Source organism: Cyprinus carpio, chromosome B24 (assembly GCF_018340385.1).
Source record: "Cyprinus carpio isolate SPL01 chromosome B24, ASM1834038v1, whole genome shotgun sequence".
NCBI classification, from domain to species: domain Eukaryota; kingdom Metazoa; phylum Chordata; class Actinopteri; order Cypriniformes; family Cyprinidae; genus Cyprinus; species Cyprinus carpio.
In genome coordinates this window covers 17,829,736-17,855,125 of record NC_056620.1, presented here as the reverse complement: position 1 = coordinate 17,855,125, position 25,390 = coordinate 17,829,736, and the positions used below count along the sequence as shown (strand labels likewise).

Genomic DNA, 25,390 nt, shown 5'->3' with positions numbered 1-25,390 from the left:
ATTTAAAAAATACTTTTTTTCTTGCATATAAACTTACAATTGCTAGAAAAAAAACACTCAGAATTGCGAGGTCTAAACTCACAATTCTGACTTTGTTTATCAGAACTGCAAATGCATATCTCGCATTTATATCTAGCTGTGACAGTTATAGCTAGGAATTCTGACTTTATAATTGTTATAAATTCAGAATTGTGAGGAAAAAAGTCTGAATTGCAAGATATAAACTCTCAATTGTGAGAAAAAAATTCTTTATTTCTCGCAGTTGTGAGTTTACATTATATCATGCAATTCTGAGAAACAAATTCTGAATTGTGAGTTTGTATTATGCAATTCTGAGGCAGAATTATGAGATGTAAACTCACAATTGCAAGAAAAAAAGTCAGAATTGTGAGATGAAAACTCATCACCTATTTTTTTTTATATTCAGTGTTGGTTACTGGCTTCCATAGGCTTTTTTTATTATATATATAAAAAAAAAAAAATAATACTGCGCTCTTGTGGTCCGCTAACACGATCTACTTAGCAATTTTTTTACTATTATTTTTTAGGTTGGGATATTTCTCTTAATTTTTCATTTATTTATTTATTATAAGTCGTTAATACAGTCAGCAAGGATGCATTTAATTCAGCAGATGTGACAGGATTTTTTTTTTTAAATGCTTCTCTTTTGAGAGCTCTATTCATCAAAGAATCTTAAAAAATATTATGCAACAAAACTGTTTTTAACATGTATAATAAGAAATGTTTCTTGAGCAGCAAATCAGCATATTAGAATGATTTCTGAAGGATCTTGTGACGCCAGTGATGCTAAAAATTCAGCTTTGCCATCACAAGAAATATATTCAAATAGAAAACAGTTATTTTAAATATCAATAATATTTCCCAATATTACAGTTTGTCAAATAAATGCAGCCTTGGCGAGCATAAGAAATTTCTTTCAAAAATATGAAAAAGGGTGCATAGAGTTTTGAATGGTAGTGTACATAATATTCACATACAAAAAGCATGTTAATGCCAGGCCATAGAGATTTTTAAAATCAAAATTTTCCAACCAGAACCCTTACTGTTCATTAATTTACAGTTCAGATGCATAACTGCTTGTTGTCTTGCATTCTCTATGCCTTTGTTCACATTGCACACAAACAAGATGTTTGTTTTTCCAATCTAACTGTCCACGCTGTCATATCTTGCAAATGATGAAATCTGATCCTTTTGTTCAGTGCAGTCAATATCTACATTAGTTACAATATGATGTAAACGTCAACACAGTGCTAACAGACGATAACAGGATGACCCTGCTAGATGTGATAATAGCATTTCGTCAGTCTTGCATAAACAACAGTGACCCCCTCGCACCATCATGTGGGCTAGGGCTTTGTTAGAGCGTCTTTGATGTTTCGAATCAAACGGCTTTAAGATGGTGTTTGTCTTTGCTTTATCTGTATATGTGTGTGTGTTCTGCATTTATAACATGGATGTTCTTGCTTTCTCTCTTTCTTCCAGTGGTGCCACGGATTCTACCTCACACACAATCAGGGTCAGAACGGCTTCGAGTTCTTTTTTAAAACCAAGGAGGTGAAGAAGAAATGGCTGGAGCAGTTTGGCATGGCATTGTGAGTGTTTTGTTGTCTCTGAAGGTCTGCACATGTCTGTACTGTCCTGTTTTTCAGGTTTGCTATCTGTCTTGACAACAGACACAAAAGTGTGATTTAGCTATGACTGTATGTCCTGGCCCTGATTCAAGCCTAAACATCATTAGTGTTTATTTTTACTACAGAACAAACACAGTAATGAGGACAGACTTGCTGAGCCAAGCATTTTTGCAGTGGTGTACCTTATAAAACATAATGTGACCCAAAGGGTTTTCATTCCATCAGAGTGGTTGGTTCAGTTTTGCAGATAGGCTAGTATATACCAAGTCTTTTTCTTTTAGTTAGTTTGGTTATTTTAAAGAGGATATACTCTGCGCTTTTCTAGCAGATATTTATTTATCCCTAAAGTCCACTTATTATGTTTCTTGCACCAAAACTAAATCGTAATTTAGTGTTACGTATTTGACCATTTTTCACCTTTACAGGAATAGCTCACTAAATTCAGTTATTTACTGACCCGCATGTCATTCCAAACCTGCATGACTTTCTTCCTTCAGTGGAACACAAATAAAGAATGACTGTGTTCCCTCTTGCAGTTAAAATGAATAGGGACCGAAAATATTGCACTGGAAAGGTATAATAGTAAAAGTGGCCCATACGACTTGTGTGCTATATTTCAAGTCTTGTAAAACTATATGATTGCTTTGTGTGACAAACAGATCCCATTTTCAATAAAAAATTGTTGTTATTCATTGATAATATTTGCCATAAGAACTAAAATATCACTGGGACTGGGTCATTAAATTTAACTTTCTGAACGAATCATTCAGTTTGTAAACTGTATCGACTGAGTCATAAAAAAAAAGAATGGACTCAAAATAAAGTTTTGGTTACAAATTGGACATAAATCAGTAGAGTCAGTGTATGCCAATTGAAAATAGTTTTAGATTTTTGCTTGTTCCTCACTTAAATCTGTCATATGACTTCAGACGACTTGGAATATAGCATATGGACCACTTTTGTGTTAATTTTATGGTGCTTTCATTCTTTTTTTAAGCTTTATTAGTTGTAACTGTGTGTAAAAGAGTGACTAAATTTGTAAGGGTTTGGAACAACCTGAGGGTGAGTTTTAAACAAACTGATTTTGTTGAAGTACTAAGATTTCTACTTTAAATGAAAATAATATGTTTTGATATTTAAACATGGGTAGTTTCTGATATTGCACATTAGAATATATTATTTCTACATGGTACATCAAAAAAGTGTAAAAAAAATACTGTTTTCTATTATATTTCTCTTTTAATTTAAACACAACCAGAGGCTTTTTATCTTCCCTCACTTTAATTTTATTTAATTTACTATTCTTAGGAGAGTCAGATTCAAGTAAATCTTTGTATTATGAAATACTAAGGCAATAAGTGATCCCACAGCGTAGCTGTGAGAGAAAGAGTGAGAAAATATATTTATAATTCCTGGCTGATGACAGCAACAATCAGTAAAATTCTGAAAAAAAACAAAAAAAAACAACACAAAAACACTACAAAAAATCACATATCACACACATCCAAAAAAAGCACAACAACAAAAAAAAAAAAAAAAAAAAAAAAAAAAAAAATGCTCAGAATAAGATGGGAGAAAAATGAACCAAAGACAGGAGACAGGGCTCTGATTAATTAGATAACATGTTTTTAACAGATTTATCTGAAGGGCTCGTTAATTCTGGAGAACAGTGGTGAGTCAGTGCTCTCTTTCTCTCTGTCATGTGTCATCAGATCAGTCTGCAGCTGAAAGCTGATTGGATATCAGTGCTGCTACACACTCTGAGTGTTAATGACATGACATCAGGACACACACACAGCTCTGTTATCTGTCTGTCATTTGTTAATGCCTTTATTATGAGGGCACTCGCCATTCAAGGGTTATTTGAGTTGAATCAAGAGAAAAACACAGAAAGGGGGTGGAGGGTCTTGGACTATAAAACAGTATTAGTGCTATAGACGACATCAGGACTTCTGCTCACGATGCAATTAGTAGTGCGCACTAAAGCAGCATCACTATTGCTTTCTATTTTGAATTATTTTAAAATGTAATTTATTTCTATGATGTTTTTCAGCAGCCATTACTCCAGCATCACATGATCCTTAAGTCTATTTAAAATAGACTTGTCTTTAGTAACAATTTATAAATCATTTTATTTCAAGATCAAGAACTACATTTCTACAGTACATAAATTACAAACAATTATTTAGAATATACAATTTATAGTATGTGCTGTACTTTCAGGGATTCATAAGTAGCATCCTAGCTTTGTGCTACTGTGTTTTACATGGTCATCTGACATTTTTTTTCCAGAAAATGTAAATATCTAGTTACCCTTATGTGTCTTAAGAGAAAATCACAGCTGATTGGTTGGTGGGAGCAGACGACAGATGGGAACGAGCAGTTCTGTGTTTGTGAGTTACAGTTATGCAAAAAGGTCTTCAGACTTGTTTTCAACACCCACTTCCTCTCTCTCTTTCTCTCTCAACAGATCGAACATCTGTCCGGAGAGTGGGAAAAGTAATTTCCATGAGTTCCGCATGCACACCTTTGAGACAACCACATCCTGCAGCTCGTGTAAAATGCTGCTGAGGTGAGCTCACCGTAGAGGCTTTATGCAATGACACAGTCTACCCACAATGCACCTTAAAGGGGTCATATGATGTGATTTAAATTTTTCCTTTCTCTTTGGAGTGTTACAAGCTCTTGTTGCATAAAGCAGATCTGTAAAGTTGCAAAGACTAAAGTCTCAAATCCAAAGAGATTTTCTTTATAAAAGTTAAGACTCGTCCACACTCTCCTAAAACGGCTCGTTCTAACATGCCCCCACATCTCTACGTCACTATGTGAGAAGATTTGCATAATGCCGCCCAGATGTTCATGCAAAGAATGAAGGCGTACCTTTTATTCTCGTTGTAGTATAGTTGTTGCTGCCGCCGCCATGTCATATAGATGCTGTGTGTTTCACTGTGAAAGTGAAACTACTTTGTTTGGCCTTCCAAAAGAGGACGATATCAACTTCGTCATGCCTGAAGCTGATCCGTGCTGGTCGCTGAGGAAATACATCAACTTTGCACTGTGGATCGCCGAATCGGCTTTCACCGTGGACGAAGCGGAGTCCAGAAAGCGAAACTACTTTGTTTGGCCTTCCAAAAGAGGACATGACTAGAAATCATGTTTATATCACGTTTATAATGGGTTTTATGTTTATGTCTCGTTGCTCTGTCCGGATAGGGCATCACAATATGTTAAGAGGCGTAACATTTCCGTCACACGCTTGAGGTATTCGGCCAATCACAATGCACTGGATAGAAGGCCAATCACAGCACACCTCGCTTTTCAGACCGATGAGCTTTGTAAAAATCTACGCATTTCAGAAGGCGGAGCATAGAGGAGAAACAATAATGTGCAGTATGTGGAAAATAATGTGTTTTTTTAAACTTAAACCACATAAACACATTTCATTACACCAAATACACAAAATAATGTTCTTTTTAGCAACAACATATGACCCCTTTAATGAAATCGATATTGCACCTAGAGAAAGTGAGAGTGAGACTATCTATCTATCTATCTATCTATCTATCTATCTATCTATCTATCTATCTATCTATCTATCTATCTATCTATCTATCTATCTATCTATCTATCTATCTATCTGTCTGTCTGTCTGTCTGCGTGTCTACCTGTTTATCTATTGTGTTGTCATACTTTCTATTGTTCCAACATTCTGTTTATCTCTTGTTCCATATATCTATCCATATATTGTTTTATCTATCATCATTCCATTTTTTGTTAATTTTCTCAGAGGAGTCTTCTATCAAGGCTACCGCTGCTCAAAATGTGGTGCTGGCGCCCATAAGGAGTGTCTTGGTAGGGTGGACGTTTGTGTCAGCAGTGCTGGTGAGCCCTGCATTCAACACAACAAAACCTTTCTAGCAATTTCTGTGCATACACATTATGAAGCGTTTATTTGCAGAGCTGCGCTGGAACCTCTGGCTCATATTTCAGCATTATGTGATGTCTTACCCCGCTGCAAACTAATGATTGACCTACACTGCAGTGTAACAGACAGGGCAATAAAAGCTGTCAACACGCAGAGATTCCTAATAACAACCTAGGCCACATAGATAAGCGTGATGTGTGATGACAAACAGACAAACAGGCGTGGTTGGCTTTTTGAACCCATGATGTATGCATGTGTGTGCGTGCCTGCCAACAGTGCCAGCTCTTATTGTTCTAGGCATTAGTCAGGGCTGCCGTAGAATTTCCTTGTTCCTGTTTTTATGCACAGCTGAGCTCTCTCTAAACTCCCATCAGTTCTGCACATCCCATGTCCCATTAGCTAATTTGATTGTGCTTTCAGCTAGCAGTTAGAGTGTAGCTTTGTTTAATACATTCATACAGTTCATTATGCAGAATTCTACAGGTTTCACCCCCCCCCCCCCCCAAAAAAAATATGCAAAATAAATAAACAAAAAGATTTCTGGGATATGGAAATATTTGGTAGATTCACAATCTCTCAAAATTCTGGTACCCCTGACTCATTATCTTACATAACAGGACACATGATGTGAGATTCTGCGGTACCACAGCTTTTAGGGCACAAAAATAAAAGAGACATGTCAGATTTTTTTTTTTGCCTTTATATGTATCATTTTGTAACATTTATTCTGTTTTATTATTTTGTTCATGATTGGTTGCATGTTTAATTAAATCTTAGTTTTTCAGCATGCAAGCATGATAAAATGTATTTCATTAATTTATTCAATTTATTAACTTATTAATGTATTTAAGATTTCCAAGTGGAAAAATGTAAATACATATTTTAAAACTAAATTATTGTGGAAAAAAAGATTATACAATAATGCAACTTAAATACAAATGAGGATGTTTTCACTGGAAATTTCCAGTAACTGAAAATGAAGGAAATGTGAAAAGCTTCATGCAGAGGGTGTGTGTTTGTCAAGTCAGGCCTTGTTGTTGTTTTGTACACAAGGTTCCACTCTGTGTGTGTATGTGCACGCCTGTGTCTATGTACACTAGTGCAACAGGACAAAGTTCGCTGGGTACGCTCCAAGCACAGGCCCGGCCTCTCCCTCGAGAGCCAATGAGACTGGCTCCTGGTACATAACTCCATCTAAGTCCAGCCCCAGTCAATTTAGCTCACACAGCTGTAAGGTACCTGCAGCATAGCAAAACAAATCGTAAAAGTTCACAGCACAACGTGTTCCACACACTCTAATGACAGTGTTTGTACAGTGTGTTCGTCTGACAGTGTAGATTGACTCTAACCATGCCTGTCTTCAACATGCTTGCAGATTCCAGCTCTTTCGGATCTCAGGTGAGGTTTCTGTTCCTTTTCCAGTGAATCTGTGAATCTAGTTCTGCCCTTCAGGGTCTCATTTATTCCTATTGATTACCATTTAAAATAGAAAATTCTCTTTTATAATGCATTTTAAAGTTGCTGTGGCATCATTCATGGAATTGTTACTGAAGAAATATTACTTTATTAAAGTTTGATTGCCTGGTTATGGGGAAACATTATAAGATTGTTTCTAGCCCAGAGTTCATTGCAGTTTAGAGTGATATATATGTTATGGATTGTGCATTTATTTAATTGCACACCAGTTTTATTAATTGCACGGTCATTATTTTGCAATAACAAACCCATTGTAATTTATATAGCATGTAATAAGGATATTGACATGTAATTTGCCCGGAGTGCAGTTCAACACTGATGGTAAATTGCATGGAGGAAATTCTTCATCTTTGTGTATATGCTATAGGATCAACATGTTTTTGTGCAGTGGTGTGACAAACAGTGTTTACTTGTCAAAAATTAATGATGAGACTAATTGCGTGTTTGCGCAAAGTTTTACTTAATCATCAAATTATTAATGCATTACAATGTCTGTGTTTGGCAACAGTATGAATCATTTGATTTATTTACTTTGATTACAGATTGGAAAACCACCCGGTCGTGGAGGAGACACAGGTAAATCACGAACACACAATTAGTCACATTTTCCATTCTTAAAGGGACAGCTCGCCCAAACATGACAATTCTGTCATTATTTATTTACTCATGTTGTTACAAACCAGCTTGCTCTTGTTTTTGTCAGTGGATCACAAAAGGATCATTTTGAAATGTGTAAGTTCGTCATTGCGATGGCTGTAGAGTTTCATGGTTACAAAACATGCATAGTCTTGTATATAACATACTTCTCCGATCTGAACTAGATTGCGTATTTTTATTCTGGAGTCATTGAGCCGTAGTGTTGTCGTTTGCTGTGAAGGCAAGCTCATGCATGTAACTAGGACTTGGTGTCAGATGTAAATCAGATATGAGCGGGAAAATATTTAACCCCTGTAGCTCTAATGTTCAGCTTTGCCTGCAAAGGTAGTACCTTAGTAGACAATCCAGTCTATAATTCCCATAACCCCTCGGTGCAAATTACTTATCCCACTTCTTCCAGTGTATGTTCACGCAGTCTAATCATATTATGTGGGTGTCTTAAGCTGTGGAAAGCGTTCATGACCTTCAGTTTAAACTATTATCAGAGGCAGTTTTTAAAAAGTTCAAGTCTTGTCCGTGCTAATAGCCTCGTGGTTAGTGAGTTGACACATAGTGCCACTGTGCTCATGGTGACCTGAGTTTGATTCCCATCTCGAGGTCCTTTGCTGATCCCACTCCCCTCTCTCCTTCCAGTCGTATCTCAATAAAAATAACTTTAAAAAAAAAGTTAACGTCTCATGTTAAGGCCTTAATTCTCATATCCAGTATTTTCAAAAAATATTTTCCTTTATTCATATGATTTATTTATTTGGTTTGTTGGTTGGTTGTTCACCCTTTCCTGAACAAACAAGCACTACTAACTTTTTTTTTTAAATAATGTAAATTTTAATATTTAAACACTGCCGTTCAAAAATTTGGGATAAGTAAGTTTTTTTAAAGAAGTTTCATCAAGGCTGTGTTTATCAAAAATACAGAAAAAAAAAATCATATTGTGAAATTCTATTACAATGTAAAATAACGTTTTCTATTTTAATATCCATTAAAATCTAATTGATTCTTGTGATCAAAGCTTAATTTTCAGCATCATTACTCCAGTATTCAGTGTCACATGATCCTTCAGAAATCATTCTAATATTCTGATTTATTATATATTATTATATATATAATTATTTATTTATTTTTGGTATGTTATATGTATCTATCTATATACATGATATATTAATTTGTCTTGCAGACAGTAAATGTCATATTATTCCTTTTAAAAAGTCAACTCTGCTGAGAATTATATTTGCAGCTCAACTTAATGCTCAATCTCAGTGATAGTGTTCAGCACTAGTCGTTCCACCCATCAGTAAAGAGGGCCACATCATCTGTAATTATGTCTTCACAGCGCCATTGATGGGTTGATCGATACCCATAAGCTCTACCTGGGATACAGGTTCAGTGACGGCACGTCTGTGTGTCGATGGAGAGTCATGCTCACGCCTCCCTCGCCCTTGTTATTAATAGCAACATGAATATTTGAAATAAATGTGTGAATCAAGCTAAATTGCAAGTCGTTGTTTCTCACTGACTCCCATCACGATACGCCCACTCCTGAGTTCATTATGGCTCTGTTAAGTCACCCTGTGCACATGGAGCTGCGAGAGGTCTCCTGATCTCACACAATATTGGGGTCGGTAGATTCATTAAAGTTATGGTGAGAGAAGGGCTCTGTGTAGTGTTTGCTGTCATGGGAATCTCTCCTTTTGAATTAAAGGAGTTCCATCCTGCCTGTTCAGCACCGATAGATTTGTCTTCATCAAAAAACAGCCTTACTGCAAAACAATGCTTGTTCATTCAGCTGATTTTTTTTTTTTTTATTTCATCTGCAATAGCTTTATATCTGTATGCATGAATGATACCAGAAATAGTGTTGTTTTTTGAGGAGAGGTGTGTTATAGTGAGCTCTTTTGTATTGTAAACTTCAAAACCTGCTGTTTTGTTTTCTCTTAGCACATTTAGGAGACCTTTTCATGAGCTGTTTTGGTGCAAAAGTGCATTTTAGTGTTTATTGGTGCTGACTCTTTGCCCTTGTGCACAAAGGTTCTTAGTATAGCATGCCAGCAAGATGCTTCCCTACAGAGAAGCACACGCTCACACTGTTTATAAAGCGTCTTCAAAGGCAGCCAGCTGTGTTTGAAGGCCCAGGGCCTTGGTGATCTGCTGGGCTGGAAGGCTTCAGCCACAGCTGGTTGCGTTAAGAGAGTCTACACTCGCCTCTCATCATCAGAACGCCAGAATATATAGAGCTGCAGCAACCAGCTGAGACCATCACTATTGACCCTTCAGCAAAGCAGCCCCGCACACACAAACACACTCATTCATAGCTCACTGGAGCGTCTGAACAACTGTCCGCTCTGCACAGTTCTGCCCGAAGCACGAGACCTGTGCGTCCAATTACTTGAATGAATAAAAAAGGGTCTTAATACTAATTAGGATAATAGCCAGACTGAACAGCTGATGTTTGTGGTCAGCTGGTCTTTTTAAACACTCTGGGGGGAATTTGCTAAGAATGAATTGTGTCCGCGGAGGCATGGTTTATTTTAGATTTTGGTTTAGTATTTGATTTGATAAAATGATCAAGGAATGGCATAACAAGGCCAGCTATGGTTTTGTGGAGGATGCAACAGCCTGCCTTTTAATAATACAGACTTTTTATAATTTTTTTGAATGTGCCTTTATGTGTATATTTTCAGTTTTTAAATTTTTTTATATGTATATATTATTTTATATGGTAGATATAAGCTTAATTTATTTATTAAATATATTTATTTTGTTTTTTTTTAAATATCTGATTCATTAAAATGATCAAGCAATGGTGCAAACAAGGCCAGCAGTGATTTAAATGCTAGGTTGTGGAGGTTGCAGCAGTCTGTTTGCATGAATGCACTGCATGCATGACTGCACAAACTTTCGAGACAAAACATGGGCTTGCTGACGTTTCATGATGGATTGACGTGATTCTGCTGTCACCTGTGGTGATTTATGATCACAGCGTCACGTACATAAACCTGTTCTTTATGTGGCAGAGTGTCAAAACATGCAGTAATGACACTCTGTCAAAGTTCAGCATGCTTGTTGGTGATATAGTTGAACACACACACATACACATTATTTTAACCATTTTTCTTTTTTAGGTCTCCCTAAGATGATGGTCATCCGTAATTACTATGGGGTTCCAAGCTCCCTCTGTGGCCCACCGCTCAACATCCAGGTTGGTGATGTCATCGAGGTGATAGAGGCAAACATCCGTAGCTGTTGGTGGAAGGTGAGACAGTTTTCCATCTTAAACTCGCTCCTCATAAACATTTCAAGTCATACAGGCCTGCAGGAATAATGCTAGCACGCGTTCAGCTGCTAATTGATTGCCTCTCGTGTTTGTGGCAAAGGCCGAGCGGCTGTGTTGTTATGCTTTGCTAAGCGTGACTTGCTGTGAAATGCTAACTAATCTAACCCTTTGTCAACACAAGAAAGCTGTTGTGAGTTAGGTTTCTTAGCCATACAAAAACAACATGTACCAACACAACGCCCAGAGAGCAGACACGCGCTTGATGACAGGTTTTATTTGTCACGTTGTCATTTGATAGGTGGTGTTGGTGCACATTCAGTTCTCTGGAATGAGCCACAATAAAGAAAATCACAGAAATAGATTCTGAGTAATGATTAACTCTTTCTTGGAGTACAATGCTAATCATTTTTCTGTAAACCTCAACATATAAGTGTCTTTTTGTCCTATTGTGCTCCTAAACCTTTAGCAGATATATGCATTTGATTTACAGTTTACAGTCTTCCTCTGCCTGGAAAACTAACCAATATGTGTGTGTGTGTATATATATATATATATATATATATATATATATTACGAAAAAAATTTTTTTTATATATTTAATTTGATTTCAGATTTTTCAATTAATGAAAATGAAAAAAAAAGAATAGTTTAACAATTATAACAGAACTAAAGCATATGAATTAATAATTAAGAAAGGACTAACTTTCTTTTGAATGAAATGGTCAAAACACTTGTAATACTAAGACTAGTAAGTCTCTAGTGCCACACACTATGCACAGATTCAAAAAAACCAAACAAAATTAATTGAGCACGTCCAATCAAATTCTACAAATAATTTCATCTTTGTCTCATTTGTATGAGTCAACATTTAATACTCTAAAGGAAGCACTATTGAGACAAAGTTGAAACAATTGAGTGATCATGTTTCTTGAACTATGAAAAGTGCAACTTTTGAGGAATCAAATGTTCTTCTGGGATGGGACACAAAAGCCAATGCAGTCCATCTTGATGGCCACTGTTCTTGCTCTGGTTATTTATGCGCCAAGGAAATGAGGAAAGCAGCCAATGATTGTCCAGAGAGCCAGAGAATTGGCAGAGCCTGGTACACACTCGAATGCCACTACATCCCTCTCCATCATACGAGTCCAGCTGTCCAGGATGCTTCTCCACAGCCCTGTTTTAACATGTTAATCTCGTTCTGCCTCATTCTAAGACCACTGTCTGCTGCAGGCTCCGAACGCCCAGCTGTCCCCTGCACCCGGAAGTTGATTTATTCAATTTGAACTCATGCAAAATTACACCGCCCGTGTCACCTGAGACCTCATAATATCCAGCGTCCCGCGGCAGCTCCGGACGGAGCAAAGGACGATCAGAGCCCTCGTAGCCCTGGTAACCTGGAGACAATTATTGCCGCTCTGGTGCCTAGACAAACGCAATCACTCACTGTAATTTCATTTGGGCCTTTGGTTGCCATCTGTTTGATCTAACAGGGTTATGAGTTTAATCATTATTAGGCCCTTATCTGAGCAACAACCAATAGTGGGGCGGCATCGTGTGGTGCTCATAAAATGTCAATGCTCTAAATGCATTGGGGTTGGGGGTGGGAGGGTTTGCTTAAGGATCCACTTACAAATCAAATTTGTTTAAGGAAAAGGTAGATGAGACAGAAATGCACTTTCTGCATCTCCCTGGAAGACCGTCTGAGGAGGAGGAGAAAGATCTGAGCATTACTGGCACTTTGGACTGGAGAACCATCAATTGTTGTTATATCAGCCACAGCTGTATTGGAAGATCATTTTTATTTCTAGAAGCAGCTGTATATAAATTATTTGTCAATTAGATAAACATGCAGATTGCATTGAGTGTATCTGATTTTCAACGTATCATCACTTTATTAAATTGAATTTTGATATCGCAGACCTTGTCGCATGCTATTTACATGTTAACATCTACCGTCTAAATGTATTACCTTAAATTTCAATAATCTAATGGAATAATTCACCCCAAAATGAAAATTTGCTTTAATTATGCTCACCCTTAGACCATTTAAGTTGTTCATCAGAGCAGATTTGGAGAAATTTAGCATTACATCACTTGCTCATCAGTGGATCCTCTGCAGTGAATGGGTGCCGTCAGAATGAGAGTTTAAACTGCTGATAAAAACAACACAATCTGCAAGCAAGATTTAAATTTATGGCCTGGAGACACGTGCATTATTGTGATGTTTTTATTAGCTTTTTTGACTCTCATTCTGACGGCACCCATTCACTGCAGAGGATCCATCCGTTAGCAAGTGATGAAATGCTGTTCTAATGAAGAAACAAATTCATCTTCATCTTGAAAGGCCTGAGTGTGAGTAAATTTTCAGCATATTTTCATTTTTGAGAAAACTATTCAGCGACAGCATAGCGTTCATTACAACTGCAATTGAAAAACAAAGCAAAAAACAAAGCAAAAAACAAAGCAAAAAAGGAGCAAGAGAAAAAAAAACATGCAAAGCAATACTATTTATATACTAATTAGAATGGATAGTATGCATATTAAAATTCTCTTCATCTCTTTCTTTTTTAAACAAAAAAATTAATAATTTAAAACTGTCTGCTGGATGCATTATATTGTTTCCTCATTCTCCTGGTATTCCTCGTGTATTCTCCTAAGACCTTTTCAGCTCTGATGAACTCTCAGCTGTAAATTTGTTGCGTGTCGTGTTAAGTACTAATTGTTACTGAATTATTGAGGAGGAGTTGCCCAGCTGAACGTAATGTAATTATCTGCCATGGTTTCAGGGTAGAGTCCTGGCAACTAAGGAGGTTGGCTTCTTTCCAAGCGACGCAGTGAAGCCTTGCCCATGTGTGAGTACAAATACCAGATTATATTATAATGCTAAAATGATTCTCTATTCTCTGCCAAACAAAACAAATATGATCAAGGCAAGGTAGACTTGTCCTTGTGTGCATGTTGTTTTCAAATGGTTTAGGTATGCAAGTACAACTTCAGGGCTGTCTTTGAATGACTGATGCATTGTGGGTGATTGCGTGTTTATTTACTGCAACACTGGTTTATCTTGTGAATAGCATGTTACTACATGCTCTGCTATTATTTGCAAGATGATTTACAATCATAATTATGTTAAAGTCATTTTAAGAAAAAATATGATAGGTTATCTTTATGAGTGCATTTAGAAAGTTGTGGTTGTAAAAAGATACAGTAACTGGGGCAGATTTTAGCACTAATATGAGCTGTATTGTCCCAGACTTGAGCTGTGAGTTAAAAATACTGTATGAAAATCAGGTTGAGTGAAATTCCAAGAACAAAAGCGCTCATATTTCTGCTCCACTTTCTTTATTTAATCCCGTTTCTCACCTCCTTTTTTTTATTCCTTTTTATTTTTTTAGGTACCCAAACCTGTTGACTACTCTTCTCAGCCTTGGTATGATCTTTATTCTCATATTCTCACTACCAGAATAATATATATATATATATATATATATATATATATATATATATATATATATATATATATATATATATATATATATATATATATATATATATATATATATATATATATATATATATTATATATATATATATATATATAATTTATATATATATATATATATATATATATATATATAATTTTTTTTTTGTTATTACATCTACCATTTTTTTTCTATTTATAATTCTTTATATTAAAAATAATCTGATCTGATATTTCATTATAATATCAATATGTTACGTTTCAATATTTTATTATTTTTATTAATTAATTAATATAATTAAATGTAATTAAATATATAATTATAATTCAATAAAACTGAGAATCTCACCAAATATACAAATATATTACTATAAATTTTAATATAAATTAAATTAATACATATGTTGCATAAAGGATTTCTACTACCATTTACATTTTTTAAACTGTAATTTCACAAACTTTTGACAAATGTTTACCCCATTAAAAAAAAAAAAAATATATATATATATATTAATAAAAAAAAAAATACTTTAATGTGAAAAATCCCATTCTCTTTAATTGTAAATACATGTGACATTTTGGGTGCAACCTCAGGTCAGCACTATAATTGCTCTGTTAGCTATTAACCTCATATATTGCCCATCAAGTCTTCACCTCTGACCTCTGACCTTTCGTTTAGGTTTGCAGGCCCAATGGAGAGGCTGCAGGCAGAGGAAGCACTGCTCAACAGGACGAGCAGCACATACCTTGTTCGTCACAGAAGCCGAGAGTTTAACGAATATGCCATCAGCATCAAGTGAGTTAAAGCAGCACACTTGTTTTTTTTTTTGTTTTTTTTTTCATGTAATTTAGAAACAACAAATAATTAGTAAAAAGTAGTATGGGTGAATTGAGAAAAAGTTTTATAACAGCAATATTCCACCCACAACAATATTAATAATTAACATCAACAAAAGCCAAACAACAGTAGAACAACCTTATGGTGTGTGTGTTCAAGCGCAAGGCCGAAAGACAAAAGCTGCCAAGTGAGATGCCATTTTTTTCAGTGATTTTAGATGGTCCTGTGCACTTTCTCTCTAAAAAATGTGAGCTCGTAACTTTTAATCCAAGGACTAATGGAGACGCCCCACCCCTCGCTATCGACCCCTTCTCCCTGCATGAAAAGCTCTTTGCCCCATGCATTACTATGGCAGCTCCCCATAGGGGATAGGCAGCATCGATCGCAATGATCACCAGAAAATTACTCTCATCATTTATTCATGGCCCACAGGTACAACAACGACGTGAAACACATCAAGATCTTAACAAAGGAGGGACTCTTCCACATTGCAGAAAACAAGAAGTTCAGAAGCATTTTAGTAAGTGCTAATGTTTTGTGCCAGAATATTATTAAAACGTCTTTATCATATAGAGTGAAAAGTAAATGTTACGCTCATATGTTTTTAAGGTCGGCGCAATAAAGATAAATGTTTGCATTATACCAGCTTATTAGGTTTGGAATCTCTTTGTATCATTTCTACGATCCCTTTTGTTTTGTCATCTGTTTGCCTTCTAAAGGGCATTAGGAAATCACGCTGCTTAATGTCTCTATTCTGCAGAAAAATCAAATGTCTTTTGTCAGCTTCTTTTTTGAAATCGCTTTTAGATTCGATCTCGCAAATGCCAGTTAAATAACATTATTGGATTGCGAATGCTGGAGTCATATCGAATCCGTTCATATATTTTTTTTTTTTTTCCCTTTTAATGGCTGTAGATATTTACCCTTTTATGCGAACTGACAATATGTTGAGCATATGTGTGTGTTTAATGCAGGAGCTGATCGAGTATTACAAACATCACTCTCTGCGGGAAGGATTCAGGACACTTGATACCACACTGCAGTTCGCCTTCCGAGAGCCGGAGAATGGAGCCAACAGTACGTACCATGCTATCAGAAAACAGAGAGATTGCTAGTTGCAGATTCACACGAACAACTCAGAAATAACAAAACATGCGCTTGTTATATTTATCACAAAAGCCTCAGGGTGTTTGTTTAATCTTAGTTTGAGTATAAACAGTGATTTATGATGTTCTTGATTTTGTGTTCAATAGTTCAAAACATTGTTGTGATGGACAGTAACTATGGTCACCAGGGCAGTTGCTATGGTAGCAGTGTTTCTTCATTGAAAGTCTTTGAGCTCTTTGATGCGGATTTGAGACAAAATCTTCACTTGTGTTCTCAGGTGTCTTGATGTTTAGCAATATGATTTCTCTTTGCGTTTTTCCTACCCAGAAGGTACAATTCATGAATTGTACATGAACTAGTATAGCACAAATACTTCTAAGTATGCTTGATTCCAGCTTTTATTTCACAATTTATGTTTCGGAGATGTCAGAATGCAAATGTGTGTTGTATTATAAATGACACAAGGAAATAGCAGAGTTTCTCAACCTTGAGGTCATAACAGATGGGATTGCTTTGCCCTATTTATGACATTTAAAAAAATTAATCTATCTATCTATCTATCTATCTATCTATCTATCTATCTATCTATCTATCTATCTATCTATCTATCTATCTATCTATCTATCTATCTATCTATCTATCTATCTATCTATCTATCTATCTATCTATCTATCTCTGACCAAAGAATGCTATTTGCACTAAGCCATATTTACACTAAGTGAAAATAGAATATGTTCTTAGTGCAAATTGCAACTGATTATATTTACACATAGCAGTATTCTCTTAGCGATGCTATTTTCACTAAATGCAAATAGCTGAAGATTTTATTTACACTAAAATAGCAGTATTTTCTGCTATTTATATCTGCACCTCAGTATTCTTTTACATTATAAAACAGTATGTTATTATAACGTATTGAGTGTAAATTATAATTTTAATTCAAATTATTAAATGGATGCCACCTTAATGGGACAATATAAGCTCTCCCTACACCTACCTTAACTCTACCCGATACTTTTTCAAATTTTTAGATTTGAAAGGGACAAAAAAAAGTAATATATTTTAGTGAATGATAAATTGTATATATAAATATAGCACAAATGAAAAGTCTGCAGGACTCATTTTTGAGTTAAAAACTGGATTTATATGCTTGCAGCGTTAGCTAAACATTCACGTCACCTTTTGCATACTTCCACTTGATTCTGGCCAAAGAAGTTTTAGAAATCTTCTGTCTGTTCATGGCTTTGTGATAATGAAAGCTCCTTAGACATCTCTGTTGTCTCTGAACGAGTTAAAAGCCTAAAACGTGGGCTATTAGTAAAACCCTGAACTACTGAGCTGTGCTTACAGCCTGATCTGAGAGTTTATGGCGCATTGCAATCAGCGCTTAGATGAGATTTTATTGTAGCTCCATATGTCACAGTGAGGGTCTCGTCGCAATTGGGAAATGTTGGCAGATTGAGAAGCTGGGGGGACGTCACTCAAACACTTCACTGCTTTAACAAAGCAACTCTGACCAAAGAATGGATCTCCCAGTATGCATTGCTGCTGTTTTTCCTCCTTTTATCGCCAAGGTCCATTTCCATGCAGCACAGCTTCTTTTCATTTTTTACATCTCAGGGTCTGCTTATGTGCCAATAAATGCAAATTACATGCAATTGTTTTTGAGACGACTGCCAGAGGCACACAAGTCTTTCATGTAGACCTTTAAACCACGCTAGCAGACGGGGAACACCACATACAGAGCATCAGGGGCATCTACTCTTAGGTGTAAACTTGAACCTGCGTAGGCAGTGTACAGCAAGAGGAAAAAAATCAGCATTGCAGAACGGAAGCAGTCTGTACAATGTGACCTCTAATGTTCTTGTTGGACACAGAAATAATCGGGGCTTTAATTCGCAGGTGAACGGAGAACAAATTGCTTGATGGTTGCCCCTTCCTTCCTCATATTTATTTATATCCAGCAAGCGCTGGAGATGCTGTCAGCTCTGATGCATTTCTACTTATATTCCATCGAATGTGAAGCAAGGCACGCGGGTTGGACGGCAAATCCATAACCCTGAATATTTACGTTATGGATAACGATGTGCTGAAGACAGGAGGTTTGAGCCTGGCAGAGTTTGCAGAATAGTGGGCGGATGGGTGTTTGGTTCTCCTGGAGTGAAGTGGGTGGAATCTCAAGTGCCCATTAGCGGCTCGGACATCACAGATTGGGTAGTGGTCAGAGACAAGGCCTTTTGGAGACACACAGCATGTGCTCCTGCATAAATTCATGAGCTCGGTTAGCCTCAGCTTGGGTTGTCCCTTCAAAACTTTGAACAGGTGTTTAAGAAAGACACGAGATGCTTCTGAACCCAGGCAGAGTTGAACTGCTTCCTAGAGAACGAACAGATGAGTCAGAGGGAAAATTACAGGAAGAGGATAATCAATCATGAATTTAAAATCGACCCAATTTATATTCTTAATATGTTTTTATATCTTACTGTGGATGTTCCATAGTCCACATTATTTCAAAGAAAAAAAATGAACAGTCATAGTTTTAAGGGAAGCTCCGCCTATGAAATTATTATTTTCACACTATTTTTATTAAATGAATATTGATCTAGAGGTGCTATTTTTATACACTATTATGCCAAAAAAATGTAAAACCTTAAAAAAAAGTACACCAAAAACACACTAAAAAAACAACTATAAAGCCTGACGTTCCATACACGCTCCTAATCATCAGATTGTTCAGTGTTCATTGACGTGTTGTTAGTTACAACGAGTTACACTGCCTTCAAACATATTGTGTTCCTGACACACTGGGGGTCCATGACGCTCTGGGCCGAGCTGGTCAGATGGAGCATCAGATGGTGAGGGGAACTCGCTTCACTGCCACAGTCGAGCACAGATGCTCCTGGAGTTTTAGTAAACACAAACCTTACCGATAGTTCTCGGCGGAATGGGACATGAATAGACATATTCCAGAGCTGACATTCGTGTTCTACCGGTGGGAATCTCTTCCAGATCTGTATATTTCTGAAATTTCTGCATTGTTTTCCATGGAAATTACGTTGTGTTGGTATGCCTATGGCAAAAAACAAAACAACAACAACAGAATCATAGCAGTACAGATGTTGTCTTACAGCATGACAATATGTAGCCACTGCACTGAACTGCAATGCCTTATTAGGCAATGGCACAAATTTAGAAGATATTCACACTGTCAGTCCAAATCTGATTATTTCTGTTTCCGATTGGGATCTGATTTATATAATTGAATGCCCATATTGTGTATTGCAACTGTTTAGAACAGATTTGTGTGCTGTGGCGCTGCTCTATTCTCTGCTGTCTCAATATTCAAAGAGGTTTCATGTTATTTTTTGTTTAAAGTAGAGAAATCTTGATTCTCCCACGATTCCGAATAGACAACAAAACAAAATAATTTAATAATAATTTACTAGAGGCTCTGACAAAATGTTAATCGCTGCAGTCTGTTTAAAAATATATATATAATTAATTTGAATGCATTATTAAAAAATGATTGAATGAAAGTTTCAATGACTCAGTCATAAACACTTCACTTGTTTCATGACTGAATGAATCGGCATTTTTGAACAAACCCCTTGAATGAATAATTCAATGACTCATTTACAAAGACTTCACTTGATTCATTACTGGATGAATGATTTAATGACAAATGGATTTTTTAACAGTCACCACCCACCACCTACAACAGCAACATCAAAACAAACACAATCTAAATCAAAAACATCAATCTCTCTCTATATATAAACAAAACAAACTAATACACAATCAATCAATTAATACTTTGTATGTTTACATTATGGAATAAAATTGTGTGATTGTTCGAATAAACATTCAGATCTATTAACAAACTATATAAAAAAACTATAAGACTCAGAACTACAGACAAAAATGAACACATAAGGACAAACATTAATAAAAAAACAAGGGCAAGTGTTAATGCAAGAAGATAGCATTTGTTTACAATCTGCTCTGTTTGCTTGCAAATGTTGCGTTTGACTTAAACATGCTTTTTCTTTTGCTTTTCTTCTCTTTACCCTTGCCCCACCCTTACCTCACTCCGCCTCGCCCCACCATGCCCATGTCTCCGCCCACCTCAGCCCCGCTGCTCTGCGGGCTGTCTTTTCTAACTCCCGCCGGCTACAGCTTTGTCCCCCCCTCTACTGCCCCATTCTGGTCAGGTACAGGTACACGTTTTCTTTCTCCATTGGTGTCGTTTTGTCAAGGTCGCAGGAGATCTGATGGTGCCATGTATACACGCCACCCCTTGCGTTTAACCCCGCCTCCCATCTCATTGTGCGTGTCTGTTTATAGATCATCTCACAGCCGCTATCATCTTCTCTAACGCATAGCCGCATGCACCATATGTCCTTTGTCAGCCGCACGACACTGACTGACTGACAGTATGACTCATCATTATCTCATTTCAGGCAGTTAGCTTATTAGATCCGTCATTACAGGCGGTTTTTGTCAGGGGAGCCGTGATGAAAAGGAAGGAGTCGGGCTAACTTTGTGACATCTCTCTCTCTCTCCTTTACAAACTTCTCACTTTGAGCATGACGGCAGCTAACTGGCAGCCAGTTCTCTGTCTGTACAAGTCTTGCTCATTTTAAAACAGCTGAAGAGAAAGCGTCCTGGCACTGAGGCGGATCTCATCAACACACGTCTGGCAGGAGGCCTAGCTTCTCTGGCTGCCGTTCACAAAGTCCTCAGAGCCTATGAAGTCCGATAAGACAAAAGCTCATTTGAATCCGCCACCACGTATTTCCCTCGGCCCACCGCATTTAGAAAGAAAAAACAAACTGTTTTCCAACGAAAAAAACTCCAAGTGAGCTGCTAGAAGGAACATGATGTGTTTTTGAGGGAAAAGTCGTCTGAAATGTAATTAACCCAGCAGATTATGCTGTTGACACATCTCAAGACATAATCAAAACAGCCACTTCAGCTGTGATTGGACCCTCACCTCTGTCCCAGATTTCACGAGATCATTTATTTAGGAGGCCGGCATTCGGGATGAATGCTAAAGGTGTAGGCAGGCAAACACATGAAAGGGGTGAGCTTTGCCCGGTATGTTACAAGAGTCCTTAGCTGTGTAGGACTAGTACAGCCTGGCACTCTCCGACTGCATCCATCCTCTCTTTTGTTTGTCTGGTCTAAGTTTGTCTTTTCTCATCTTCCTATTTTTTGTCGGACCAGTGATGGCTTTAGCTTTGACAACTCTTGTTTTCTTGTCTCTACAGGTGTATCACTTCCTAAGAGTGATGGGTTGTGGTAATCGAGAGTTGTGGCGACGCACGCTACTACTACTCAGCTCTCCGAGGAACACGCGGGTGAATACTGTCTCTGCAGGAGGGTGATGTGGTGAAGATCTACAGCAAAACTGGAGCCAATGGCTGGTGGAGGGGTGAAGTCAATGGACGAGTGAGTGTGTTTGTAGATGTAATAGGATGCAAACTTGCTTACGTCATGCTGCATATTATCTACTGCATAAATAGTATGTGACACATATTATGCAATCAAAGATGTTTCAAATAGGGTCTTACGAATTTGTGACAGTTTCATGTTATGGCATGTTTAGTTGATCTTGTCGTATCACATTATCGTCACGGAGAAAAAAAATGCTTTTTGCATTTTAAAGCAAATTTTGTTAAATTAAAAAAAAAAAAAAAAAAAAAAAAAAAAAAAAAAAATAAAATAAAAAAAATATATAAAAAGTAAAAATGAATAAAATTATTTTTTTTAAAAGAAATGAATGCTTTTAAACAGCAAGGATGCATTAAATTGATTAAAATTGACAGTAAAGACATTTTATAATGTCACAAAATATTTTTATTTCAAATAAATGCTGTTCTTTGAAACTTTCTATTTATTAATGTACTCAAGCTAGTTATCATCTATCCAGTTTCCACAAAAATACTAAGCAGTACAACTCTTTTCAACATGCATAATAACAAGAAATGTTACTTGTTACAATATTACAATTTTTACTGTATTTTTGAACAAATATTAAATAAATGATTAAAGCATAAGAGACTACTTTAAAAAAAATTAAAAATCTTACCAACCTCAGATCTTTTTTAATGGTAATCTATGTTTAAAATTATGGATGTTTTTACTTCCAATTCATTTGTCACATTGGAAACAGAAGATCAGAGGGAACACATTGCATTATGGGATACAATATTTCACATTTTGGTACATCTCGTGAATTGCTAAATACAATTTGCTTTACATTATTAGTTCAATAGATTTAATATTTAGTGGAGGTATATTTAAATTTACTTTTTTAATATATATAAAAACAATAAAATGTATAATGTCTATTTTAAAATATAAAGTGCTTTCAGTGCACAGTCACAGAGCACCTGCTTACTTAAATGTAAAAAGTACTGTCTGTTTATACTGTCTGTTCATATCATGCTTCTCTTCTCTAATCTGAGAAGACAGACATCCTGTTAAGAATGACAGAAAATTGAAAGCGCACAGAAAATGTGGCATCGCTATCGAATTAAGCGCCATTATTTCATACTGAGCCCAAAAGCTTATTTGTACTTAAAGCGCATCGAACTGTCAAATGTTTTTTTGAGCCTCTTGAGCCGTCTTATAATGGTTTCATCAGGGAGGCTGTAAGTGTAATTTAGTGAATAAAACGTTCAGGGCTGTTTTATGGATGCCAGTAATAGATTTTGGGATCAGTGCTTTGAATGGTTCCCCTGCCTCCTTCTCAAATGGACAGAACTGTCTTTGTAGCTTGTGTATTCATGTGTTGCCTTCGTGCGCGTGAGCGAGGTGTGACACCATAAAACGTCAACCAATAAATCACATCTCTCCCTTGTTAATCTGCGTTTTGTCCTAACCAGCTGTGTTTGTCAAGAGTGGTGTTCGAAATTATGTTTTGATGGATGCTTGGTTTCTATTTTTGTTGCCTAGTGATGGGCAGTCCAGCCTACAGTAAAATCTAATTGGTCCAAATTTCAGCTTCACATAGTTATAGTATTTTGAATATCAAATGCAGGGCTCAACAATAAAAATGGACGACCAGTAAAAAACACAGAATAATTTTAATTTTCAAAAATAAACAAATAAAGACTTTTAATAATAAAAAGATATATTTAAAAAAAAATAATTAAATATATATATATTACATTTGAATAATATTTAAAAAGCAAAAATCTTACTATTAAAAAGATATTTTTCAAACAAATTATTCGATAATTTGATAATTATTTTAGCAAGCAATATTATATATATATATATATATATATATATATATATATATATATATATATATCTATATATATATATATATATATATATATATTACATATATATAAGAAAAGGGTTCGTTTGCAGAAACAGATAACAGATAACGTTTTTAAAGATTTTCAAAAATAATGTTTTTTTTTCATTTTGTATTCCAAACAAACTGTAGTAGGGTTATTTTGATTAGATAAATATATATAATATATATATATATATATATATATATATATATATATATATATATATATATATATATATATATATATAATATATATATATAATATATCACTGTGAGTTTTGCATTTTAAGTGAGAAATTTTGCGTGACACCTATTTAGGCTGACATAGACCATAGCAGGAACAGGGCAAAAATCTTCAACACAGTTTCTTCGTTCCATCTTCCTCTCTCTCCCTCCCTGATTTGCCATAAAAAAAAAAAAGCACCTCCATAATACCCTCCTGCTATATAATATTGCTCAGGCCCGTGTGCAGCCACTGGAAACGCTTAAACAATCCAGCGCCGACCCACCTCCCCTCCTCTTGCAGCAGGCGCATCCTCAAGGTTATCCAGGCAATGAAGTGACGCAAATCCCCTGTAATACCCCCCGCAACCTTCTCCTCTAATCACTCATTCCTTCTGTTCTGTCTCATCAACAGGTGGGCTGGTTCCCCTCCACATACGTAGAAGAAGGCGAGGAGTGAACGGCTCAGCGATCATGCACAAGAGAAAGGAAAAAGAGGGAAAAAAATCAGACGGACTGAGTCAGAAAAAGGGCAAGCGATTGGCTACTCTCTCTGTGTCTTGTTTGTCTATCCTGGAGGACGTGCATGGGGTTTGATAGATGAAGGACTGTCTCTCAGGGAGCAGATTATCAAACACAACCCCAGACCGCATCTTAAAAGACCCTTCCAGGCCCCTGGATGTAACGTTGTGGGTAAATCTGGGCCTGAGATGGAATGCTGGAATCGGACTGAGGTTACGCCGTGAGCTATTTCTGTGTGCATGTGGCAGTTTGTCTGCTCATGGGGAAACATGTTTGTCCTGACCTTGCCTGAGTCCTCCTTACCTGCACTATTATTGATGACGCCCCTTCCTGTGTCTGCGCTGCCCCGGAGGTGTTCTCTCACATGGCCCACAATCCCACCCAGCTATTCATCTCCGATTAAGATCATAGCTCCCTGCCATATAGACTGCGGTAATTGATTGCTGTCTCTTCCCTGTTTCTATCCGACGAAATCTCTCTTATTTTCAGATTTCCACTTTAAAGGAAGGACCGGTTGTTTTGTGCGTTGCGCGCTTATCTCCAGAGATACATTGTGGGCTTGTCACGGCCTGTTTATCTGATTTGCACGCTATTGCATCGTCGGGGAGATGCGCAGCGAGACGTTGACAGGAAACAAAAGGGATCGCGGTGACAGGCCTGTAAACATCTTTTTCAGCAGGGGCCCATGGCCCCGATAGCATTGTGTCACCCCATCTAGAAGGAATCCTGCTAGATAGCACAGACAGTGCCTTCTCAATCAACTGAGTGGGATTTACACACATTTGCAAGAAGAATTGACACACTGCAAAACAATGAGTCAGATAATTTTGTTTGAAATCCACCAGTGGATCAGAAGCCTCAAATGTCTCTAGTGGTTGACCGACTGACATGGGTCTCAGTCTGATATCTAAATTGCAGGATGACCAA

The 25,390-nt window shown here is 36.6% G+C and overlaps 1 protein-coding gene and 1 long non-coding RNA gene across 2 annotated transcripts in view; both read left to right on the top strand.

The window, feature by feature from the left end:
- Positions 1 to 21,245, top strand: part of LOC109051281 (guanine nucleotide exchange factor VAV3-like) — a 63,378-nt gene extending 42,133 nt beyond the window's left edge. The window contains exons 15-26 of the mRNA XM_042752400.1: positions 1,504 to 1,613; positions 4,123 to 4,224; positions 5,440 to 5,534; positions 6,953 to 6,975; positions 7,596 to 7,629; positions 10,830 to 10,960; positions 13,768 to 13,833; positions 14,377 to 14,411; positions 15,142 to 15,258; positions 15,733 to 15,820; positions 16,275 to 16,377; positions 20,538 to 21,245. Of these exons, the coding sequence (XP_042608334.1) occupies positions 1,504 to 1,613; positions 4,123 to 4,224; positions 5,440 to 5,534; positions 6,953 to 6,975; positions 7,596 to 7,629; positions 10,830 to 10,960; positions 13,768 to 13,833; positions 14,377 to 14,411; positions 15,142 to 15,258; positions 15,733 to 15,820; positions 16,275 to 16,377; positions 20,538 to 20,782 (1,149 nt within the window). The 3' untranslated portion in view covers positions 20,783 to 21,245. The remainder of the gene's footprint in view (positions 1 to 1,503; positions 1,614 to 4,122; positions 4,225 to 5,439; positions 5,535 to 6,952; positions 6,976 to 7,595; positions 7,630 to 10,829; positions 10,961 to 13,767; positions 13,834 to 14,376; positions 14,412 to 15,141; positions 15,259 to 15,732; positions 15,821 to 16,274; positions 16,378 to 20,537) is intronic.
- A 508-nt stretch (positions 21,246 to 21,753) lies between these two features.
- LOC122142312 lies at positions 21,754 to 24,440 on the top strand. The gene is made up of 2 exons (XR_006158520.1): positions 21,754 to 21,858; positions 24,357 to 24,440. It is a non-coding gene; the product is annotated as an uncharacterized LOC122142312 (long non-coding RNA).
- Positions 24,441 to 25,390: the final 950 nt, after the last annotated feature.